The sequence below is a fragment of the Rattus norvegicus genome, chromosome X (genome assembly GCF_036323735.1).
Source record: "Rattus norvegicus strain BN/NHsdMcwi chromosome X, GRCr8, whole genome shotgun sequence".
In the NCBI taxonomy this organism is placed as follows: domain Eukaryota; kingdom Metazoa; phylum Chordata; class Mammalia; order Rodentia; family Muridae; genus Rattus; species Rattus norvegicus.
This window is the reverse complement of record NC_086039.1, coordinates 132614785-132640404: the sequence shown is the minus strand read 5'-3', so window position 1 is coordinate 132640404 and position 25620 is coordinate 132614785. Positions and strand designations below refer to the sequence as shown.

General features: G+C 37.1%; 1 protein-coding gene across 11 annotated transcripts in view; it reads left to right on the top strand.

Annotated features, from left to right (window-relative positions):
• Zfp280c (zinc finger protein 280C) overlaps positions 1–25620 on the top strand; it is a 91270-nt gene that overhangs the window by 45144 nt on the left and 20506 nt on the right. For 10 of the 11 annotated variants that reach the window (XR_005498448.2, XM_039100526.2, XM_039100527.2 and 7 more), the window contains 6 exons: positions 4590–4655; positions 5195–5328; positions 9971–10076; positions 17468–17632; positions 17764–17873; positions 21633–21853. Coding sequence is in view for 10 of the 11 variants with exons in the window: in XM_039100526.2 (XP_038956454.1) it covers positions 4590–4655; positions 5195–5328; positions 9971–10076; positions 17468–17632; positions 17764–17873; positions 21633–21853 (802 nt within the window). In the remaining variant the exon portion in view is untranslated. The remainder of the gene's footprint in view (positions 1–4589; positions 4656–5194; positions 5329–9970; positions 10077–17467; positions 17633–17763; positions 17874–21632; positions 21854–25620) is intronic. The other variant, XM_039100530.2, reaches the window with a different exon arrangement.

The following is a 25620-nucleotide window of genomic DNA, read 5'->3' as shown; positions in this document are numbered from 1 at the left end:
TGGTGGTGTAGGTGGTATATGTGTCCTCTTTTGAGTTGCTGGTCTGGGCTTATTGATTCTTTCTATTTAGTTGGGTGCATTAATCTCTTTAGGTTGGAGTTTTCTTTATAGTATCTTCTTTACAGCTGGATTTGTAAATAGATGTTGTTTAATTTTGGATATATCCTAGAATCTATTATTTTCTCCATCTATTGTAATTGATAGTTTTGCTGAGTGTAATAGTCTGGGCTGACACATTTACTCTTCTAGAGCCTGTAACCATCCTCCCAGATTCTTCAGCTTGTACACTCTCCATTGAGCAGTCAGGCGTCTTTATATGTTACTTGTTTTTTTTTCCCTTGCAGCTTTTAATATTCTTTCTTTGTTCTTTACATTTACTGTTTTGATTATTATGTGCTGAAGGGAAATTCTTTTATGATCCAGACTATTTGATGTTCTGTATGTTTCTTGTCCCTTGATAGACATCTCCTTTAGGTTACAGAAATTTCCATCTATGATTTTGTTGAAAATATTTTCTGTGCCTTTGACTTGGATTTCTTTTCCCTATTTTCCTACGATTTTTAGATTTGTTCTTCTCATAGTATCCCAGATTTCTGGGATGTTTTGTGCCAGGATACTTTTTTTTTAAAGATTTAACACTTTAAAAAAAAGATTTAACACTTTTTTGGAACAAACTTTGCATTTCTTCTATTCAGTCTTCAATATCTTAGATTTTCTTTTGTCTCTTGTATTCTGTTAGTGAGGCTTGCCTCTGAGGTTCCTGTTTGAATTCCAAAATTCCTGCAGTTTGAATTTTCTTTGTTGGTTATTATTATTATTATTATTATTATTATTATTATTATTAATTATTGGGATTTTTCGAGGTAGGATTTCTCTGTATAGCCCTGGCTATCCTGGAACTTACTTTCTATACAAGGCTGGCCTTGAACTCATAGAGTCAGATCTGCCTTCCTCTGCCTCCCAAGTGCTGGGATTAAAGGCATGTGCCATGCATTACTTGGCTTTTCATAGAGTCTTTTTATTTTAAGATTTATTTATGTATTATATATGAGTACACTGTAGCTGTCTTCAGACACACCAGAAGAGGGCATCAGATCTCGTTACAGATGGTTATGAGCCACCATGTGGTTGCTGGGATTTGAACTCAGGACCTCTGGAAGAGCAGTCAGTTCTCTTGACCACTGAGCCATCTCTCCAGTCCCATAGATTCTTTAACGACCCTATTCATGGCCTCCTTGAGGACCTCTAACATATTAATAAAGGGCATTTTAAGGTCTATTTCTTGTGTTTCATCTATGTTACAATATCTAGGGTCTGTTGTAATAGGGTTGCTGGGCTCTGGTGCAGAGACATCTTGTCCTGGCTACTATTAATTGTGTTTTATTTTGATGTCTAAACATCTGGGCTTTAGAAGATTGTAATTCTAGGTGCAGACATCTGTTTTTGTCTTTGTTGGGTTCATGTTTTGTTCCTTGGTTTCTGCTACCTTTTCTGGCTCTTATTAGCTGATAGAGAATTCTTCTGGGATCTTGATTGGTGTGGTCACTGGGGGTTCCAGGTAAACTGTGTTAGATAGATATTGGAATCTGACATTTAGGAATGGGGAAGGTCTAAGTTGGGGATCCACAAGAGGGACAAAAGCAGGATCTGTTTAGTTCCCTAGAAATGGAGACAGAGAGTGTATAGAGGCCACAACAGGTGGTGTGCTACAGCTCTAAGAATGAGAATGGGGATTTGGCCTGGAAAAATGGAGGGAGAGGTGAAAATTTGCAGTTAGCCTATCTGCTACCCTGGACAGAGTATCCCCCACCAAGTTTTTAAAGAAGCCCCGTAACCTGATTGTTTATTCTTTATCTTTTCTCCTTTTAGTTCAGATAGGCAGAAAAGGAAGTGTTTAAAATGCTTTGCTAAAATGCCAGGATATACTAAATAAGATTGTTTGTGTCTAGTAAGGATTCTCACCTCCAGACAACTACTTCATCATTTAAACTCTTTAATCAGAGGTAGAAAAATTTTAAATAATACAATTCTCAGTATCACTTTTTTTGTAACAAAGAGTGAAGTACCAAGTGGAGTGCTTCTTAAATTAAAAATGAAGGTCAATTTAAAGTTGAATATATATCAAGTTAAAAAAAACTGTTAACAGTATTTTGCTAGCATTATTTCTATTTGTTTTTTTTTGTTTGTTTGTTTGTTTTTTTGTTTTTTTCGGAGCTGGGGACCGAACCCAGGGCCTTGCGCTTGCTAGGCAAGCGCTCTACCACTGAGCTAAATCCCCAACCCCATTATTTCTATTTGTTTCAGGATGTAACTACTGGAATATGTTTTCTAAATTATTCTATATTTTTAAATTCAGAACTCAAGTAGATTTTCTAAATTTATTCAAAATTTTGTTGATCTTTTATGCCTTAATATTTTTAGTATGTGGAATATACGAGCTAAACCTTTATGTACAGCTATTATAAAGGAGTATAAGTAAGTATATAGACTGACAAGTTATACTTACTGTCTTAGTTAGGGTTACTGTTGCCATAATGGAACAGCATGATCAAACAGCAAGTTGGTGAGGAAAGAGTGTATTTGGCTTATACTGACACAGCACTGTTCATCATGGAAGAAAGTCAGGACAGAAACTCAAACAGGCCAGGAACATGTGGGCAGGAGCTGATACAGAGGACATGGGGGGGGGGGTGCTGCTTATTGACTTGATCCCCTAGACTTGCTCATCCTGCTTTCCTATAAAATCCAGAACCACCAGCCCAGGTGTGGCACACATACAATGAGCTGGGTTCTTCCCCATCTATCAGTAATTAAGAAAATGCCTACAGGCTTATGTATAGCCCAATCTTATGGAGGCATTTTCTCTACGCTTACATATTTAGGAATACATACACCATACACGTGTGCATACATACATACATACATACATACATACATACATACATACATACATATGTATATGCCTATATGTGACAGTTGATGAAAAGAGAGGCCATGAGTTTGAAAGATGACAAGGACAGAGGTATATGGTGGAACGATTTAGGAGAAAAGGGGAGGGGGAAGTGATTGTCATAATAATCCTCAAAATATAAGGAAGAATTTTTTTAAAGAAAATATGACCAAAGAAAAAATATGATCAAAAAAAGAAGAGGTTTTAGTGAACTACAACCACAACAAAGTAGGAACAACTTGATGGTTTAATACTTAAACTGAAAACAAGATCAAAACCCAGCATGGGTTGTAATTACTTATAATCCCAGAAATATTGAGAGTTCAAGGCCAGTCTGGCCTATATACTGAGACCCTGTCTCAAAAATAAAGTAGCAAAAAAATCATGATATAAAATAATTTGAGGACAAAAAGGTTTTGTTTCCCTAGACTTCTGTCATGTTCTCATAGCACAGTGGTCTCAACCTTCCTAATGCTGCAACACTTTAATACAGTTCCTCATGGTGTGGTGACCCCTACTCATATAGTTACTACTTCATAACTGTAATTTTGTTACTATTACAAATTACAGTGTAAATACGTGATACTTCATTCCCAAAGGGTCAGGTTGAGGAACATTGTCATAAAAATGTTTTATTTCCGTGATCATATAATTCCATTTTTATGTTACATTTTACCAATTTTATGAGGAGATAAAAATAATTTTTGAGGTTTTATGGAATGTTTGTTCTTTTTGCCTGTGCTAGTTAAATTTTATGCCAATTTGGCATAGGCTAGAGCCATTTTTGGAGAGAGAACCTCAATTGAGACAATGCCCACACCAGATTTGCCTGTAGGCAAGCCTTGATAATTGATGTAGGTGGGCCCATTCCACACAATGCGATGACATCCCTTGGTGGGTGAACCTGGATGATATAAAAAAGCAGGCTGAGCAAACAATGAGGAACAAGCCAAGAAGCAGCATTCTTCCAAGGCCTCGGTATCACTTCTTGCTTCCAGGTTCCTGTCATACTTGAGTTCCTGCCCTGATTTCCATCAATGATGGAGTACAACTTATAAGATGAAATAAACTCTTTACTCTCCAAGTTGCTTTGGTCATGGTGTTTCATCAACAACAATAGAAACCACAATTTAGATATTACCTTCTTGAGATGAGAAATTTTAATCAAATTTTTAACTTTGTAATTTGAATACAATTCCTTGGTAATCAGAAAATTATGTTTACACAAAGACAAGAGATAACCATCTGAAATGATCTATTCTGTCAGGCCCAGATTGACTTCTAGAGTAATATATTTAAACCTCTGAAACTAGTCAAATACTAATATCAAGGTTTAATGTAATCTGTTATCTGATAATTTTCCTTTCAGAACACAAGTAATGATATTGAGAATCAGAAGAAGAGTAATCAAATCAGGTGGTCCATAATGAAACTTCCAGAAATCTAGGGGTGTCAAGTATACATAAGAATTGGGCATGGGCTTGATTTTTGAGTTATAAGATATTGAGTCATAAAATCTTGTCATCATTAAGGGGCATAAATATATTTCTATTAATGGGTGTATATGTACATTTTAGACAATTTTATATTATCTTAATATATTTAGTTTCAGTAATGTGTTTTTGCAAAATTCTTGTAGATATTTTGAACAGATGTAGCCCTGGTTCATCTTCAAAGGGACTAAAGAATGGCTCATTCAGTCCAGGTACTTTATTATTGTACTGTCTTTTTTTTTTAAGATTTATTTATTTTATTATATATAAATACACTGTAGCTGTCTTCAGATACACCAGAAGAGGGCATCGGATCTCTTTTACAGATGGTTGTGAGCCACCATGTGGTTGCTGGGAATTGAATTCATGACCTCTGGAAGAGCAGACGGGTGCTCTTAACCACTGAGCCATCTCTCCAGCCCTATTGTATTGTCTTAATGTTAAACATTTGTTTGTGTTGTATTTTGTGTAGATATGTGTGCCTGTATGAGTTTTTGTGCACCATTTGTGTACAGGTGCCCATTAAGAGCGGAAGAGGGAATTGGGTTCCCTGGAACTGTAATTAATTAGTGGTGGTTAACCACCTGATTTAGGTGTTAGGAACTGAACCCAGGTCCTCTGCAAGGGCAGCAGGTGTATTTAATGGCTAAGCCATCTCTCCAGTTTCTACTATTTTAAACTCAACTATTTGGCACAATTGCATACCAATATGTTCATTATATTCTGGGTCTTTTTTTTTTTACATATATAGCTCTTTCTAATATATTCAAGCCTACAAATCAGCACTACAGAAATCCACCATCTCATCCACTGATTGCTTTGCCAAGCTTTTATCCTGCACCCAAATCTTCAGAGAGTTCTGATGTCCAGACTGTGTCTAAACCTGTAAGTTTGTTTTTGTTTTTTAAACTGTACAATTAGTTCAAGAACACATTGGAGAGAATATATCTGGCTAGAGTTGAAAAAGGTCATAACCAACTGCCATAATTACTCAAAGAAAATTATCTTTGACATTCTCTTTAGATTTTTTGTTTGTTTTGGTTTTTGTTTGTTGTTCAAGAAAGGGTCTTACTATGTAGCTCTAACTGTCTTGGAACTCACTATGTAATCCGGAATGGCCTTAAAGTCAGAGATCTACCTGCCTCCGCCTCCTGAGTGCTGAGATTAAAAAGCATGAGCCACCATACTCAGCTTCATTTTTAAACTAAATTTATTTCATCGTGTTAAAGAACACTGTTACACTGACAAAATTATATAACATAAAGGCAGCATATTGTATGATTTTTATATTCCAGATACATTCAAGTCAACACTACAGAGATCCAATGTCAAATTCAATGGCTATCTTGTCTAGAATTTTTTGTACCAAAGTCTTGACTATCTCCCTTTGCCCTTCCAAGCTCCAGTAACCCATAATCTACTCCAGGTATTTGACAAAGAGGTGAAAGACATAACTTTGAAAAAAGGCAGCATCCTTATCCAGTGGTTCTGGAAACCTCAATGTCCACATGTAGATGAATAAAATTAGATCCATATTTATCATCCTGCATGAAAATTTAACTCAAAGTGGATCAAACACCTCAATTTGCAACCTGAAACATGGACATCGCCAGAAGAAAACATAGGCAGTACTCTACATGATATAGGTCTAGGGAAGGACTTTCTGAATAGGACTCCATTTGCCTAGGAATCAAGGTCAACAGTTGACAAGTAGGACCTCATAAAACTAAAAAGCTTGTTGTACAGAAGAAACCCACAGAAAATCAACTTTTTACCAGAGTAAACTTAGGTGTTCTTAATTGGGATGATCATTCCAACAAGTCATGGCTGTTTATTCTTAAAACTATTTTCATTGTTTAGTTTTTAAATGTTTTAAGCCATCGTGGTGGTTGCATGCATGTAGTCCTAGTTCTTGAGGGGCTAAGGGCAAGAGGATTGAGTTTGAGACTAGTCTCTTCATAGTAAGTTTGATATTAGACTGGGCTACATGGTGTGACTCTGTCTCACACAACCAAATAACCCCCAAGTACAAAAATAATGAAAGGCTTTTAATAGAAGTAGGAATTAGCAGTAATACTTAACATTTGGAAGGAAACTATTAATATGTGCAAGTCTTCCTGCTAAATACTATCTGTAATTCTTACATAATTCTTAAGACATCCTTATAAGGGAGTCACTATTATTCTGATTTTATGATTGAAGAAACTAAAACTCAGAGAACCTAAATGATTCACCAAAGACCAACCAATAACTAATAGACATGGGATTTCAAGACATATTATCTCAGGTTTGTACATATATCTGACCATACGTTTAAGTATATACTTTTAAGAAATGGAAGGATTGCCTTAGGGCAGTATTGTGCAGTAGTATAGCTGTGTAGACTAACTTTAAGGTCCCCAAGAGACTCCCAGCAGCTCATGAGATTAAAAATGTTACCAAAACACTGTGACCTTGCTCTTTTCCACCTTAATAGCTTTTAAAAGTCTCTAGGTGAAGTCAGGATAGAAAATGACAAGTAATTGTTCTGGAAAGAATTGCGAATATTGTGTGAGAATTTTCTGTTTTTTTTTAATTAAAAAATATTTATTTTGGTGTGTATAGTGTTGTGTTTTCATGTATTGCCTGTATACCGCATGTGCTTGCTGCCTGCAGAGGAAAAAGAGGGAATGAGATGTTCTGGGATCTTCTGAAGACTAGAATTGAAGATAGTTGTTAGCTGATACTATGTGGGCACTGGGGATTGAACCAGGTCCTCCTGAAGAGCTACTGCTCTTAACTGATGAGCTCCAGTCTCTCCAAAATGTTTAGATGATCTTCTTTACCCAACAATTATTTCGGTCAAAGAAAAAGATTATTATCATAACACTCCCCCTTGACTTTTTTGAGACAGGGTTTCTCTTTGTAACAGCCCTGGCTGTCCTGGAACTCCTTCTGTAACTAGACCTAGCTGATTTTAAACAGATTTCTGCCTACCTCTACCTCCAGAGTGCCGGACTTAAAAGCATGTGGCACAATGTAAGGCACTCATTATCTGTCAGTGTAATGCAGCTTAAAATTAGTAGGCTGGTTAAGAAAGATAAAAAAAATTAGTAGGCTGTAGGACACAGGCCTTGATTTTTTTTTAATAAACCTGGGCTTTAATTTCAGCTTCCTCATCATGAAAAGGATAGTTAGAACAGGATACTTAGAGCCTTATTTAACCACACTAACTACCTATTTTTAAAATGGAGTATGTTGATGATAAGGTCTTTATTAGTACAGTTAAAACAACTACTGGGTTTAATGCATGTAACATTAAAAGCGTGTGCGTCTGTGTGTGTGTGTGTGTGTGTGTGTGTGTGTGTGTGTGTGTGTGTGTGTGTGTGTTGAGACAGTGTCTCTTTATTTAGCCCTGAGCTATCCTGGCACTAATATGTCAACCAGGCTGGCCTCAAATTCAGAGATCCACCTGCCTCTGCCTCCTGAGTTCTGGAATTAAAGGAATGTGCCACCACATTCAGCTACAAGAATTATATTTTAAATAAAAATATGGAGGGCTATTTCAGTTGGAAATATAAATAACTTGACCCTTAGGCGTAACTTTTCCAGTTAAATAGTTAAATAAAAGGACAGGTGTAGTATTGCACCCCTTTAATTCCAGCACTTGAGAGACAGAGACAAGTTTGTCTGTAAGTTTGAAGCCCGTCTGATCTACATAGCAAGGTCCAAGCCACTGAGGACTACATGGTGATACACACACACACACACACACACACACACACACATTCTCTCTCTCTCTCTCTCTCTCTCTCTCTCTCTCTCTCTCTCTCTCTCTCTCTCTCTCTCTCTCTCTCTCCTGTGCCTGGTGTCAGTGGAGACAAGAAGAGGGTATCAGATCCCCTTGAGTTGGTGTTACAGATGATTGTGAGCTGCCAATATGATTGCTTGAAATCAAACTTGAGTCCTCTGGAAGAGCAACCAGCTCTGATCCTGCTGACCATCTCTCCAGCCCCAACACAGCAAGTTCGTAGAGGATCTTCTGGTAAAGAAGGGCAAAAGAGCTATAGCCACTGTTACTGTGTATGTTAAGGCATATTTGTATGCACATGTTGTATTTCATGAGTTATACTTATATCTCAAATTCTAGGAATGGGACGTTTTAAGTAATTTGTTCATTTTTATTTTTGTTTTTCATGATAGGGTTTCTCTGTGTAGCACTGGCTGGTCTGCAACTCTCTGTAAACTAACCAGGCTGGCCTCAAACTCAGAGATCTGCCTGCCTCTGCCTCCTGAATGCTGGGATTAAATTAATGTACCACTATAACTGTCTGTTTTAGGTAATTTCAATAGCTGTCTCCATACTGCTTTTTATTTTATATATTTGTGAGTGCCTGTGTATATGTATGTACAATGTGTGTGTGTGTGTGTGTGTGTGTGTGTGTGTGTGTGTGTGTGTGTGTGTGTGTGTGTTTTGTACCTACAAACTCCAGAAAAGGTGTTGGATGCCTGGGAACTAGAGTTGTATTCAGTTATAAAGCCCTGTGCAGGTTCTGAGAACTGAATCCAGATTTCCTAGCAAGAGCAACAAGTACACAGGACCACTGAGGCATCATTTCCCCAGCCTCTGTCTCTTTAACTTTCTAACAAACTGATCAGAAAATTTAGGGACAAAAACAGACGTGGTGGCTTATGGCTGAAGACAACACTCAAAAGACTGAGACAGGAGGATGAAGAGGCCAGTCTGTTCAACAAAGGCAGTTCCAGGCTATGCAGAATTATATTGGAAAAACTGTTTCATTCGCTCTCCCTCAAAAAATAAAATAAAATTTAGTAAGAAAGTAAAATTCTTAAAGTATATTCATCTCTCAGCTTGAATGTATAAGACAAGCAGACAATATCTTTGCACTCTCATTGTGAAAGTTATATACATGACAAGGATTAGAAACAAGGAAACACATTTTGTATTTTGATGTTTTGTTTTCTGTAGATAGTGTAGTCTGTAAGTCAGGACCATATAATACATATATTTGATATCTATTCCTCATTATCACTGAATACTGTATTGAGAATATATTTCTTTGTCATTCATTTTATCTTCCTCAAAAGCATGAGAATGCATAATAGTCTTTAAGCTTACTTAAGTATTCCTCCTTTGTTGAACACACAGGTTTTTATATTTTGATATTATAAATATTCTGTTAAACTTTTATTTCCTTAACTCAGATTCTTAGACATGAAATGATTATGTTGAGGGATATGAGCTTTGAAAGCCTTCAGTATGTCTTGTTATACCGAAAAAGAAACCTGCCTTGCCAATGTTATCACTGCTGGTTTTTCTTTTTATTTTAACATTTTATTCATGACTAATTTTAGTTTTCTAAGAAAATTATGAAAATAATGAATGCCAATATGCTTCTCACCCAGTGATCACTTTAGCAGAGAGGGGTAATTGCATTTCTGTTTTCTAACCTGTCTGTTTTGTAGTACTAACATGCCGTTCATTTACTTTTATAATAATTGACAAAATAATTTTAACATTTTACAGACCTTTTTAAAGACTTCACCACAAGATGATTCAGGTGCTTCTTCTGCCTCACTGTTAGACTCAACCAAGGATATACCGTCCTCCAACGTACTGCAAAAGAGTACAGGTTTGATTTAACATTTCTTCTTAAAGTCTATAAAAAGAGACTTCATTAATACACATATAAAATTTCTGTATGGAAGCCGGAGGATGGGTTCGCAGGTAAAGGTGCTTGAGACAAACTGATAACCTAAGTTTGGTCCCTGGAACCCACAGAGTCAAACTCGAGAATGAACTCCATATTATGCAGAGAGATGACATTAAATAAACAAACTTAAAAGATTTTAAAAGCCAGCAAGGTGGCTCAACGAGGAAAGAAAGTTCATTGTCACTAAGTCTGGTGATCTGAGTATGGTTTTTGAAACCACATAGTAGAAAGTGAGAACTGACTCTGGCACGTTGTCCTCTAACCTCCACAGGTATAACACAGTGTGCATGGACCCACATACATACTTACACATAGTTTAAAGTTTTTCTTCTGAAAAACGGTATATTTTGCATATATTATATGGTGGAAATAGAGCTAACCATTCTTGAATGCTTCTCATCTGTGATCGTGTGTGTGTGTGTGTGTGTGTGTGTGTATTTTATTTATGTGTTTTTTAATGTAGAAGTACTTTGTGTGCACATATACCTACATGCCAGAAGAGGGCATCGGATCTCATTACAGATGGTCGTGAGTCACCATGTGGTTGCTGGGAATTGAACTCAGAGTAGCTAGTGTTCTTAATCACTGAGCCATCTCTCCAGCCCTCAATCTTATATTTTATATTCATTATAATAGACTGATTTCTTTGTGCTAAGTTAGTTTATTCTGTCCTCCTTGCCTTCCTTCCTTCTGTTCTCCTTTTCCTCCTCTGCCTTGCCTCCTCCGTGCTGGAATTAGAGACTGTACTGCCACGCGTGGCTGAGCTTGCATTCATTTAGAATACTTGTGAAACTCTCAAGTCTTAATATAGTTTCTGTGAGTCAGAGAAGTCACCTGATATGTTAAATACCCTGTAAAATGTAGTTATTATTTGGTGACCATTAATTTATGCAAACTTTTTATGTAATAAATGATATATATGGTAGCTAAATGTGATATAGAGTAGTATCTTAAAATGGCAAGACTAAAGAGATAGTGATTTATATATGCTCAGTACCTAGTACATATCCAATGAAGGAACAGAAATTGAACCATTAAAATTCTTTGTTTTTTTCCTACTGTGACAAAATTCTTCCTGAATGTAAAGTAAATTAGAGTGATAGTGAAAGAATGTCACGTAGATTAAAAAGAAGGTATTTCTTACAACAGAATAAAGTGCTTCTCTATTAGCTTATCTGATGTATATCACTAGAGAGGAATATAGATAATCTTTTAAACTTTTATATTACATTTATCCAACCAAAACAAAATTGTTATAGTAACTTCAGTATCAAATTTTATTCTCACTTTGCTAAAGCTTCATTTGATATTAACCTATATCCAGTCAGCAAAATAACCAAGAACCAAAATGGATAGGGTGATGAAATAATTGTCTTGAGTTTGCTTTTCCTAAACACAAGGTCTCATTCTACAACAAGTCTTAATTTGTGAGATTTCTAGGAGTGAAAGACAGTAAGCCCAGCTCACTGTTTTCAAACACTTTTCACTGAGTGTAGTGGTACATGCATGAAATTCAGACACTGGCAAGTAGAGGCAGGAGTTAAAGGGCCAGTATTAGCTGCGTAGGAAGTTCATGGTCATCTTGAGCTGCGCAAGACCCTGCCTCAACAAAGGGTTTGTAAACTGTAGAGAAGAGAGTCTTGTCCTGAATAGCAAACACTGTTCAAATGACTCTAAAAGATACAGGTTCAAATCTCTGTTCTAAAGATTTTTGTGTGCTTTTTCAATCCACCAAGCTTCTTATGTCTTACTTTTCTCACATTGCCAATATATCGTTTTATGTTTCTCACATAATACATTCATCCTCTGCACCCAGTGTGAGCCATTGTGAGGTTGCTATTCTTAGGATTTTATCAAGGCAAAAGTAAAGAAAGGGAAAGTTGCCTTATAAGCTTTAAGTGATTTCTTAAAGTTTCCAATAATAATTATAAACATGTAATATGTTTAAAAGCAAATCTTGTCTAGAATGGCCATGAAGAGTTCTTAGAAAAATTATATTTGTGTTTGAATTTGAAGTATGGAAGTAGGATTTTTATGAGAATAATATTTTAGTTTTTTTTAAAAACCTCCAGGTCCGGGGTTGGGAATTTAGCTCAGAGGTAGAGCGCTTGCAAGGCCCTGGGTTCAGTCCCCAGCTCCGAAAAAAACAAAACAAAAAACAAAAAACAAAAAACAACTCCAGGTCAGAATGCATGTATCCTATTCACAGAGATGCACAGACACCAGTGCCAGCACATCTGACACCTTCTTCTGGGCTTTGCAGGCCTGCATGGAATATACATTCAAAGACATGCACAAACATACACATACATAAAAATCACAAATAAACCTTTAAGAAGCTATATATTTAAATAGTCTTTATTATGTGGCATTTTGTGTAATGTCACCTAGTGCAAAACGCCAACAATTTTTTTATATTTATTAACTTGAGTATTTCTTATTTACATTTCGATTGTTATTCCTTTTCCCGTTTTCCGGACCAACATCCCCCTAGCCCCTTCCCCTCCCCTTCTCAATGGGTGTTCCCCTCCCCATCCTCCCCCCATTACCGCATGCACCCCAACAATCACGTTCACTGGGGGTTCAGTCTTGGCAGGACGAAGGGATTCCCCTTCCACTGGTGCTCTTACTAGGATATTCATTGCTACCTATGAGGTCAGAGTCCAGGATCAGTCCATGCATAGTCTTTAGGTAGTGGCTTAGTCCCTGGAAGCTCTGGTTGCTTGGCATTGTTGTACATATGGGGTCTCAAGCCCCTTCAAGCTCTTTCAGTCCTTTCTCTGATTCCTTCAACAGGGGTCCTATTCTCAGTTCAGTGGTTTGCTGCTGGCATTCGTCTCTGTGTTTGCTGTATTCTGGCTGTGTCTCTCAGGAGCGATCTACATCCGGCTCCTGTCAGTCTGCACTTCTTTGCTTCATCCATCTTGTCTAATTGGATGGCTGTATATGCATGGGCCACATGTGGGGCAGGCTCTGAATGGGTGTTCCTTCAGTCTCTGTTTTAATCTTTGCCTCTCTCTTCCCTGCCAAGGGTATTCTTGTTCCCCTTTTAAAGAAGGAGTGAAGCATTCGCATTTTGGTCATCCTTCTTGAGTTTCATGTGTTCTGTGCATCTAGGGTAATTCAAGCATTTGGGCTAATAGCCACTTATCAATGAGTGCATACCATGTGTGTTTTTTTGTGATTGGGTTAGCTCACTCAGGATGATATTTTCCAGTTCCAACCATTTGCCTATGAATTTCATAAAGGCATTGTTTTTGATAGCTGAGTAATATTCCATTGTGTAGATGTACCACATTTTCTGTATCCATTCCTCTGTGGAAGGGTATCTGGGTTCTTTCCAGCTTCTGTCTATTATAAATAAGGCTGCTATGAATATAGTGGACTATGTGTCTTTGTTATATGTTGGGACATCTTTTGGGTATATGCCCAAGAGAGGTATAGCTGGATCCTCAGGCAGTTCAATGTCCAATTCTCTGAGGAACCTCCAGACTGATTTCCAGAATGGTTGTACCAGTCTGCAATCTCACCAGCAATGGAGGAATGTTCCTCTTTCTCCACATCCTCGCCAGCATTTGCTGTCACCTGAGTTTTTGATCTTAGCCATTCTCACTGGTATGAGGTGAAATCTCAGATTTGTTTTGATTTGCATTTCCCTTATGACTAAAGATGTTGAACATTTCTTTAGGTGTTGCTAAGCCATTCGGCATTCCTCAGCTGTGAATTCTTTGTTTAGCTCTGAACTCCATTTTTTAATAAGGTTATTTGTCTCCCTGTGGTCTAACTTCTTGAGTTCTTTGTATATTTTGGATATAAGCCCTCTGTCTGTTGTAGGATTGGTAAAGATCTTTTCCCAATCTGTTGGTTGCCATTTTGTCCTAACCACAGTGTCCTTTGCCTTACAGAAGCTTTGCAGTTTTATGAGATTCCATTTGTCGATTCTTGATCTTAGAGCATAAGCCATTGGTGTTTTTTTTTTCAGGAAATTTTCTCCAGTGCCCATGTGTTCGAGACATTTCCCCACTATTTCTTCTATCAGTTTGAGTGTATCTGGTTTGATGTGGAGGTCCTTGATCCACTTGGACTTAAGCTTTGTACAGGGTGATAAGCATGGATCGATCTGCATTCTTCTACATGTTGACCTCCAGTTGAACCAGCACCATTTGCTGAAAATGCTATCTTTTTTCCATTGGATGGTTTTGGCTCCTTTGTCAAAAATCAAGTGACCATAGGTGTATGGGTTCATTTCTGGGTCTTCAATTCTATTCTACTGGTCTGTCTGTCTGTCTCTGTACCAATACCATGAAGTTTTTATCACTATTGCTCTGTAATACTTCTTGAGTTCAGGGATAGTGATTCCCCCAGAAGTCCTTTTATTGTTGAGGATAGTTTTAGCTATCCTGGGTTTTTTGTTATTCCAGATGAATTTGCAAATTGTTCTGTCTAACTCTTTGAAGAATTGGATTGGTATTTTGATGGGGATTGCATTGAATCTGTAGAATGCTTTTGGAAAAATGGCCATTTTTACTATATTAATCCTGCCAATCCATGAGCATGGGAGATCTTTCCATCTTCTGAGGTCTTCTTCAATTTCTTTCTTCAGAGGCTTGAAGTTCTTATTGTACAGATCTTTTACTTCCTTGGTTAAAGTCAAACCGAGGTATTTTATATTATTTGGGACTATTATGAAGGGTGTCGTTTCCCTAATTTCTTTCTTGGCTTGTTTCTCTTTTGTGTAGAGGAAGGCTACTGATTTATTTGAGTTAATTTTATACCCAGCCACTTTGCTGAAGTTGTTTATCAGCTTTAGTAGTTCTCTGGTGGAACTTTTGGGATCACTTAAATATACTATTATATCATCTGCAAATAGTGATATTTTGACTTCTTCTTTTCCAATCTGTATCCCCTTGATCTCCTTTTGTTGTCTGATTGCTCTGGCTAGAACTTCAAGAACTATATTGAATAAGTAGGGAGAGAGTGGGCAGCCTTGCCTAGTCCCTGATTTTGCTGGGATTGCTTCAAGTTTCACTCCATTTAGTTTAATGTTAGCGACTGGTTTGCTGTATATGGCTTTTACTATGTTTAGGTATGGGCCTTGAATTCCTATTCTTTCTAGGACTTTTATCATGAAGGGGTGTTGAATTTTGTCAAATATTTTCTCAGGATCTAATGAAATGATCATGGGTTTTGTCTCTTCCTTTGGTTTTCTATACCCAGGGTTGTCTCCCTTTGTGCTTTCTTTATTGCTTCTATTTTTGTTTTTAATTCCTTCACCTGTTTGTTTGTGTTTTCCTGGAATTCTTTCAGGGATTTTTGTGACTCCTCTCTATAGGCTTCTACTTGTTTATTTATGTTTTCCTGTGTTTCTTTAAGGGAGTTCTTCATGTCTTTCTTGAAGTCCTCCAGCGTCATGATCAAATATAATTTTAAATCTAGATCTTGCTTTTCTGGTGTGTTTGGATATTCAGTGTTTGCTTTGGTCGGAGAATTGGGTTCCGATGATGCCGTGTAGTATTTGTTTCTGTTGCTTGGGTTCCTGAGCTTGCCTCTCGACATCAGATTGTCTCTGGTATTACTTTGTTCTGCTATTTCTGACAGTGGCTAGACCGTCCTATAGGCCTGTGTGTCAGGAGTGCTGTAGACCTGTTTTCCTGTTTTCTTTCAGCCAGTTATAGGAACAGAGTGTTCTGCTTTCGGGCGTGTAGTCTTTCCTGTCTACTGGTCTTCAGCTGTTCCTGTGGGCCTGTGTCCTGAGTCCACCAGGCAGGTCGCTTGGAGCAGAAAAGTTGGTGTTATCTCTGGTCCCCAGGCTCAAGTTTGCTCATGGGGTGTTGCTTATGAGCTCTCCGTGAGGGCAGCAACCAGGAGGGCCTGCACTGCCTTTTCCAGGAGCCCCCGTGCACCGGGATCCCTGATGGCGTTAGGTGTTTTCCTCTGGCGTCAGAGATGTGTGCAGAGTGCAGTCTCTTCTGGCTTCCCAGGCGTGTCTGCCTCTCTGAAGGTTTAGCTCTCCCTCCTATGGGATTTGGGTGCAGAGAACTTTTTATCTGGTCGGTCCCTTCATGTTCCGCTGGTGTCTCAGGCACAGGGGACCTGCTGCTCCAGTGCCCTTATCTACGGGATCCCAGAGGCCTTATACAGTTGCCTCTTGGGCCAGGGATGTGGGCAGGGGTGGGCAGTGTTGGTGGTCTCTTCCGCTCTGCAGCCTCAGGAGTGCCCACCTGTCCGGGCAGTGATCTCTCTTTGCCAACATTTATTGATTATTCAAGCGACACAAGCATCTTTCAAAAACATTCAAGTAACAAATCCAAAGTCAGTATCAAGTGCTGGGAGTAATCCTTCAGTGACTATACCCTCTAATGTTAGGAGAAAGAATTCTACATCATCTCAAAGAAGGAAACATCATAAATTGTACAGAGGAGCCTCTTACTTTCCATGAATATACCTACTCTTTCTCCTGTGACTGTAGATTTGAGAGCATTAAACTGTCAAAAAGAGGTTATAGGGACCTTGTCATGAAGAACAATTCATATTTGATTATTTTATAAAATCACTTTGTCTGTGCTTGAGCCTATTTCTCAAACAGATGCCATGAATTATATAAGCCTTTGGATGCTAAGATGTGTTCTCAAACACAAAAGGAAACACTTTGTCTGACTTGCCCATTACATTTAATTAACACCGAGGATAATAATTGGAAGGCCATTGTGGAAACACTAGATTTTTTTCACATGAATGAGTGAATTATTTTTGTTTCCACTACTTACTTAAGGAACAACCAAATAAACTATTTGTTACATTATTAGTTGGAAAAAGACCAAATAAAACTTTTATCTCAAGATTTTTAAAACACCTTTTAAGAGTTCTCCTGGATTTTAGACTGATTATTTTTTAAGTTTAAGTATATTTAATCGCCAAAACATAGATTCATTTGTAAGAACTTAGCTCAGAGAAAGCTGATCTAGCTTCCTTTTATCTATCTCTTTCTTTTTTACTTTATTATTGTTGTTATTGTTGCTTTGTGTTTTGTGGGATGGATGCTTTTTTCCCTCAGCCTGTCTTCTTTAATAAATAGCTTCATTTGAAAGTATCTTTTTAACTTTGTATAAAATTTCTTTTGTGAATCTGAAAATGCTTCCTTGTATAGTTTATGCTTTTTTTGGTTATATAAACTTTTGTCATTTAAGTTAGCTCCAAGACATTTTTACAATATTTTAAATGTTAAAGCCATTTTCATAGCAATTTTGCATAAGTAATATTCTGTGCTAAACCATTTATAAATACCTTTTCTGGTGCTCAAATCATTGTAGGTGTCAATCAAACTTTACGATTAAAACATCCTTCCTCATCCAAAGTAAACAGTGTTAATCCAAAGAAGCCAAAGACTAATGCAAGCATTTCTGAAACAGGCCGTGGCTCAGCATCATCTTTAAACATGTCTCCTTCCGAGGCTTCTTCCCAGGTTGTACTATCAAGTAAGTATGAAATCTTACATAGGAAAACCTATTAGTTAGAAACAAATTTTAGGAATTATGGTATTTTTAAAAGGTGTTTAAGTTTTCTAAAAGATCAATTTTTATTTATAAAAGTCCTTAATATATTTTAGATATGAATACCTCATCAATTCAGTCTGCAGCCGGAAAACCTTCACTACGATCTTGTCCAAAGTGCAATGTTAAGTTCAGTCTTTTGGATCCTTTGAAGTGCCACATGAAGGTAAAATCGTTTCGAATTCGAGTTTTGAAAATGAAGAAATATTAAGAACAATACATAGTAAATATTTGTCTATATATTTAAATAATAAAGCTTCTTTTATTGTCATTTTCATATGAGTAAAAATTAAATTTCATGATTATACAAAATTTAAATTCGTCCTAGCCATGAAATTATAAAACTTAAGTTCGTCATGTAAACACCATCATATGTGTTTTATTTTATTGGCTAAAGGTATGCCATTCTTTATACCTCTCATAAAGCAAGGATTTTATTAGTCTTTCATAAAACTTAAAATTTCCTTATTTTAATTTTTCCATGGTGTCATAGTCACTTCATATTTCTCAATAGAAATCTTAGTTTTATGTCTTAATTTTCCACAATTTCCTAATGGAGAATTATCAAATGATAGTTTTAACTCAATCCAGAAAAGGATAGGATTATAAATGAATTCTAGTTTTATATTGGTATTTCAAGCTCCTGAACTTGGATTTTTAGATAAATTTGAAGCTACTAAAAATTATGGGATTTAGAGGGATTTTTAGTTAAAATATGTTACTTATTAATAAAATAATAAAACAGTATTCTATGGTATCTTTGTAAGATAGTCCATCGTATCTTTGCCTGCCCCATGTAAATGGCAGCAAGGAAGGAGGCAAGAAAAAGAGTAAAATATGTAAGGTATACATGGTATGTGGACAGAAGGATCTGGAGAGTACAAAGAATCATCTTGGAAAAAGATTCTGCACACTGTTCCCAAAACAGATTTTTACTTAATCCTGGAGAAAAGTAGAGGGGTGAGGATAAGTGCTCAAAATTTCAAATACAGGTTATCTATTCTGGTACTGGACATTAGTCTATCCACCTTCCTGACTGTGTGAGAACAATGAGTCCAGTACTACACCACCAATACTGTCTTTGATATTTGACAATTCCATTTTGTAATCTCTTTAAGATATAGTTCTCTTCCTCTCTCTCTCTCTGTCTCTTTCTCTCCCTCCCTCCCCTTCCCCCTCTCTCATATAACTTCACTAGCATTTTAAATAAAGTATCATTTGCCCTTTTTTGGCCAAATTTCATTTATTTATTCATTATCCTTTATGAATGAGTGTCGATGTGTGTGTGTGTGTGTGTGTGTGTGTGTGTACATTTGTACATTTGAAAAGTGTGTGTTTCCCACTGTACGTGTGTGGAGATCATAGGACAACCTCAGGTGTCAGCCTTTGCCTTCCACTTTGCTTGAGATGGGATTTCTTTGCTGTTTGTGGCTGTTATGCCAAATTCTCTTGTCTCTGCCTCTCATCTCTTTGTAGAAGCACAAGGACTATAGACAAGTACTACCATGCCTGGCCTTCCTGGGTTCTCAGGATTCAAAGTCAGGTCCTCACCTGTGTACAGAAAATGCTTTGTCTACTGAAGCATTTCCCCAGCCCTTGTAATCCTTCTTTTCCTGTTTATGTATGAAGTCTAATTATCTTTTTCTAACAAGATTTCTTTAATGTATGAGTATCTGCATGTATGTACACCTGTTCGTTTTGTATGTGTTGTTAAAAGAAATGTCTTCTCAGCTCCTTTGCCTTTATTTATTTAACAAATATTTATTGGAAAATTTAAACATTTTGAACTAAATGAAAGACAAAGGACATCACTATAAAACTAACGGTGAAAGTCAGTAGAAATGACTGAATGTGTGGAAATGTGGGAATATAGGATACTTTCTTTTCAGTAGGGTTACAAATCAGCAAAAACAGATATGGAAAAAAAGGTTGAACTGTGATTCCTAATAAAACTTATCAGTTTATTAGCCATGGTTTTCTAAAGAACAGGCATGATATATGGGAAAATATATGTTAAATTAATGATGATAATACACACACACACACACACACACACACACACACACACACACACACAAAGGGGATTTGTTAAAGTGGCTTATGAGTGGTCCTGGCTCTTCCCTGAGGAAAAGGTCAAGAATCCAGAAGTTGTTCAATCCTCTAAACTGAAGGTCTTGTCAGTTCCAGCTGGTGCTGGAATCCCAAGTCTAGAGTGCTGCACTTTTGCAGTTCACATTGGAATCCCAAAGAGCTGTGTTCTAACACCAGGGAAAGAAAGACTCGGGAACAGGATAGATGAATTTGTCAGTGACAGTGAAGGGAAGCAGGCAAACAGCCAAAAGCTTCACCTAGTTTCTTTTATGTGGGTTGCCAATAGATGCCGCTGAGATTTAGGGTGAGTCTCCCACGTCAAAGAATTCAATCAAGAAAAATCCCTCATGGGTGTGCCTAGCTGCTTAGGTTTTAGGTAATTTCATAAGTAGTCAACTTGACAACCAAGATTAGCCATCGCAGTCAGTAGTATAAATTCTTTCATAAATGGCCAGATACCAATGCAATCAACTATGACTTTAGGTTTGGAATACAGCACAGATAACATTTACTGAGATTTAATTACATGGTAATTTTCTTCTGAAAGTATTTTTCCCTGCTCATGCATAAATACCTTTCTATTTTCCTACCATCTCTATATGTTTTAAATTATTTTAGGATATATTTAATGTTACTGAGGTGCTACTGAATTATAAGAATTCTCACAGTTGTTTTCTCTAAGACTTTAAAGTTTATATATTTGACAATTATAATTCTATGATTTACAAATATTTTCTCCCATTTTATTTTTGTTCTCCAGTTATTATTTTAAAGATTTACTTGTTTTTGTTTTATGTATTTGGGTGCTTTGTTTACATGTATGTCTGTATCATTTGCATACCTGGTGTTCCTGGAGGCTAGAATAGGCCTTGGCTGCCCTGAGACTACAGTCCCAAACAGTTGGGAAGATATGGGTGCTCACAATTGAACCCTGGCTTCTCTGGAAGAATGGTCAGTGCTCTTAACTGCTGAGCCACCTCTCTAGTCTGCTCTAGTTATTCTTAAAGACTCATCCCAGAGAAATTCTACCACTGAAAATTATGTACAATAAAAAATTAATTTTCATTGAATAAAATTTATATGTGGAAAGTATTCTACATTAGAATCAGTTTAAATGAGATTTTGACTTTTTTCAAGGTAAATATCTCACATGAAATGTTTAAGTTTTACAGATAGACTACACTGAGAGTTTAAGAATATAACTGATAACTCTTTGTGGGTCACACGTTATCTAGTTCCTTGTGTTAGGAGAACACCATATCAACTGTGTTCAAAATCTAGTTTCAATTATGCTTTACTCAAGTATTAGTATGTCATTAGATATGATATTAGATAGTTTTCGTATGATTTTAGGCACTGGGCTAGAGAGATATCTCAGCAGTTAGGAACACTGGCTGCCCTTCTGGAGACCCTGAGTTCAATTTCCAGCAACCACATGGTGGCTCACAACCATCTATAGTGAAATCTTGGGCCCTCTTCTGGCTGGCAGGTATACATGAAGATACTCATTAAATAAAAAACTTTTTAAATAATGGTAATTAGGATTCATACATAATGATGTATGTAACTTTTAAGTTGTATGTTGACATTAGTATGAAATGTATAGTTATGGGCCAAAAAGCAATTGATTAAATCTTACTCCAAAAAGAACTTAAAGACTTAAAGTTTTTCATTTGCTTTGGAAGTTATTTCTTTCCTTAAAATGCTGGTGTTTATGGTTGGGATTTTTTTGCATAAAGAAGGAAGCCAGTGTTTTGGTGGGTATCTTTTCATATTGCTAAGCATAGATTTTTATAAGAGGTACAAATAAAACATGCTATTTCTCCTTTTTCAGCGTTGCTGCCCAGACATGATAAATAAGTTTCTGGAAACTCTCAAATCAGAAAATTCAAAGGCTGTAAGCAGAGCTATCATTGGCTCAGATAAAGAAAAATTGATCATGCTAGTTAGTGACTTTTATTATGGAAGACATGAAGGAACTATTGAGGAAGACCAGAAGGCTCCCACAACTTTTAAATGCTTCAGTTGCACAAAAGTTCTTAAAAATAATATTAGGTATGTAAATACTGATTTCTATTTGTTTGAAAAGAAACAAAAACTTACACCTGGATCTTTTAATATAAATATTGTAATTTTTGTCATCCTAAGTAATTCATTGTAATACTTGTGCTAAGAAGCTCTTTCTTGTGCTGGATGTCTTTATTTTCTCTTCCATTTTTGTAGTTTGATATCTGAATCTACCCGGTTATAATTTTTTCAGATAGCTTAAAAAACAGGAGAAATTCACGGTGTACACATGTCTGCTTTGATTTTTGTACAATTGAAACATTTTAAACACAGATATAATTCCCAATGGAGTTCTAAAGATTTCTTTTTGTGAGACAGGGTCTCTCTATATATGGAAACTCACTTATGTAGGCTAGGTTGGTCTTAAACTCAGAGATGTGCCTGTTTTTGCCTCCTTAGTTCTTGTGTTAAAGGCATATGCTACCATGCCTGCTTAAAATTCTAAAACTTAAAAATTTTGTCTTAAAATTTAAGAACATGGATTTTATTATCAAAATTACATGGCCTGTTGAATATTTATCAACATTTGTAAAACAATTAACAAAACAACTGATTTTTCATTGCTTTTGTAGCCTGATATTTGTGGTAGGTCACAGTTTTCACAATGTGCGTGTATATGATATCTTTCTCAATATTTATTGTTAATACTACTTCCAGGATTTTTCTATAGAAAAAACATTTTTTTCTGTTTTGAAACAGGGTTTCTCTGTGTGGCCCTGGCTGTCCTCGAACTCAATTTGTAGACCAGGCTGGCCTCAAACTCTAGAAATCCACCTGCCTCTGCCTCCTGAGTCCTGGGACTAATGACATGTGACACCATGCCCTGATGAAAAAGAAACAACTTTTTGATACAGGGTCTTTCTATTTGGTAACTCTGGCTATCCTAGAATTCATTGTGTAAGCCTGTTAGTTCTCAGAGCTTGCCTCGAATTCACAGAGATCCACCTCTCTCTGCCTCCCAAGTGTGAAAGTAAAGGAGTATGCTACTGTTCCTAGCTTAGAGAAAAAAAAAACTGAGACAGGGTTTCACTGTACCTCTGACTGTCCTGGAACTCACTCTGTAGACTAATAGGCTGACCTCAAAATCATACAGAGCTGCCTTCCTCTGCTTAAATCCTAGGTATGAGCTATGATGCCCTACTAGGATTTTTTCTTTTATAAATATAACTTAGTAGATTGCTCTAAGCCTGGCCTTTTATACATTCTTTCATGTAAGATTTGGGTTATGAGCTCTCTCAAACACAAACTCCAGGAAGATCTTCACATTGCTTGTAGGCAGAATAGACACTACACTACACAGTACAGCTTTGGGAAAACTAAAAAACAAAGTACAGGATAGTAGCCTTTTTCTTGTCTTTATTGTTTAAGAATTTCATATATGCATATGATGCATTTTGATCAAATCCACCCCATTTCTTCACCCTCAATACTGCCCCTATTCCCCTACTCCCACTTTTCCCTCCCAAGGCATTGCTATTTTTTTCTTTAACCCGCTGGGTCCACATAGTGCTGCTTGGTGTAGGGTGTGAGGCATAGGTATATGGCCATCCACGGGAGCATGAGCCTGCCTTTCAGGGGCCACATTTCTGAAAGGAATTGGCTCCTGTTAATAGTTCCCCAATTAGGAATGGGACTTTATGAACCCCTTTCCTACCCATACTGAGATTTTGGCTGGCTTAATCTTACGCAGGCCTTGTGCCTTCACTCACAAGTACTGTGAATCCATGTGTGTAACAGTGCTATTTTCCCAACATTTATAATAAAAATGTTAAATATTCAACAACGGTTTTGAAAAAGTTTTACCATGAACATCTATTTACCAATTTGATTTTACCATTCACATTGTACTGTAGAAGTCAAATAAGTAGGTTTGTGTTCCTTATACTTTATGATATATAGCCTAAAGGTAATTTTACATGATACTTCTGATTTACCTGCACTGTATATTGTCATGTGTCTTAGTTTGGGTTTCTATTGCTGTGATGAAACAGCTTGACCAAAAAGCAACTAGTGGAGGAAATTGTTTATTTCACTCGCTCACCGTTCCATCATCATCAAAGGCAGTGAGGGCAGGAACTCAAACAGAGCTGGAACCTGGAGGCAAGAGCTGGTGCAGAGGCCATGAAGGGGTGCTGCTTACTGGCTTGATCCCTGTGACCAGATCAACCTGCTCTCTTATAGCACCTAGGACTACCAGCCCAGGGTTGGCCCTACCCAGAATGGACTGGGCTCTCTTTCCTTTATGAACCACTAATTTAAAAAATGGCCAGCAGGCTTGCCCACAGTCAGTCTTACAGAGACATTTTCTTGATCGAGGTACTCTCCACTTTGATGACTCTAGCGTGTATCAAATAGACATAAAAGTTAAGTGCACTTGTGGAGTGATGAGATGCTCAAAGCATTTTAGATTTCGGACCATTTCAGATCAGAGTTTAACAGATACGCAATTTACAACATGCTTATTTTTCCATAGAACCATGTAATATTTGAATACTTTCAAAGTTAATTGTAGACTTCTACCAAAACCAAAGGAGTAAAGAAGATACTGAACTTCAAGCATCGAGGTGCATGGCAGTAATCCCAGTACTTGGGATGGTAAAAACAGGATTGTGAGAACATCCTGGGCTACCTAGAGACCCTGTCTCCAAAAAAGTAGATATTATAGATCGTAATTATAATCAGCTATAGCTCACAGTTCTTTATAAAGCCTATAATTTTAAAGGCTATAATCCCATCACTCTGGAGGTGGAAGTAGGAGGATCAGAAGTTCAAGAGAGACCTCGGCTATGTAATGAGTTCAAGGCCAGCTTAGGTTATGTGAGACTATCTCAACAGAAATAAGGTGTGCTTTGGTGATGGTGTTAAAAGAGATGATGTCCGAACCCTTCACAGTTTCTTCTTTACACTGATAATTTATGGTACGATGGTTTTCTATAGAAACTCATAATGAATTATTGTAAATAGCCAACCTAATATTACAATTGCTTTTCGTGGCTGTTCTTTCTCTTCCCTCCCAACGTAGCCTCCCCAGTTCTAATAGGACAGATGTGAGCCACCATACCAGCAAAAGCATTTCAATTCATTGAGTTTTTACTTTGAAATTCAGTTTGGTAAGGCTTCGAAACAGTTATACACATTTGTATCATAAGCTCTCCCATGAAACGTCAGTATTCCCTCTTACTGAATCCTTTTTTAGGGAAGCTGAGATAACAGGATGTAAAACTGACTGAGTGGATGGTGTTGCAGAGGTTAACACTCTGCAAGGAAAATATTTTCTGTATTACAGTTTTTAACATTGTGATGGACTTACTTGGTGATAGAATCTGCTGTGTTTCCTAGACTAACTGTAAGTTCATAACCTCAAATGAATCCTGCCTTCTCAACCTCCGAGTAATTAGTTCTACACATACATGATACCTGCCCAGCTAAAGTATTGTCTTTGTTAATATCGTGTTGCTGTGTGAGAATACCATGACCAAGGCAACTAATCAAATAAAACATTTAATTTGGGGTCCATGGCCAACGTGGCATGGAGCATGGCAGTGGACAGGCAAGCATACAGCAATAGCCGACAGCTTACATTTTGAGAGCTCGTAAGGCACAGAGAGAGGCAGAAAGTTAACTGGGAAAAGCAAGGGCTTTTGAAACCTCAAAGCCCACCCCCAGTGACACACCTCCTCCACCAAAACTACAACTTATCTAATCCAAACAGGCATGCTGATATATGCTGATCTCATTTCAATCACACTATTCTA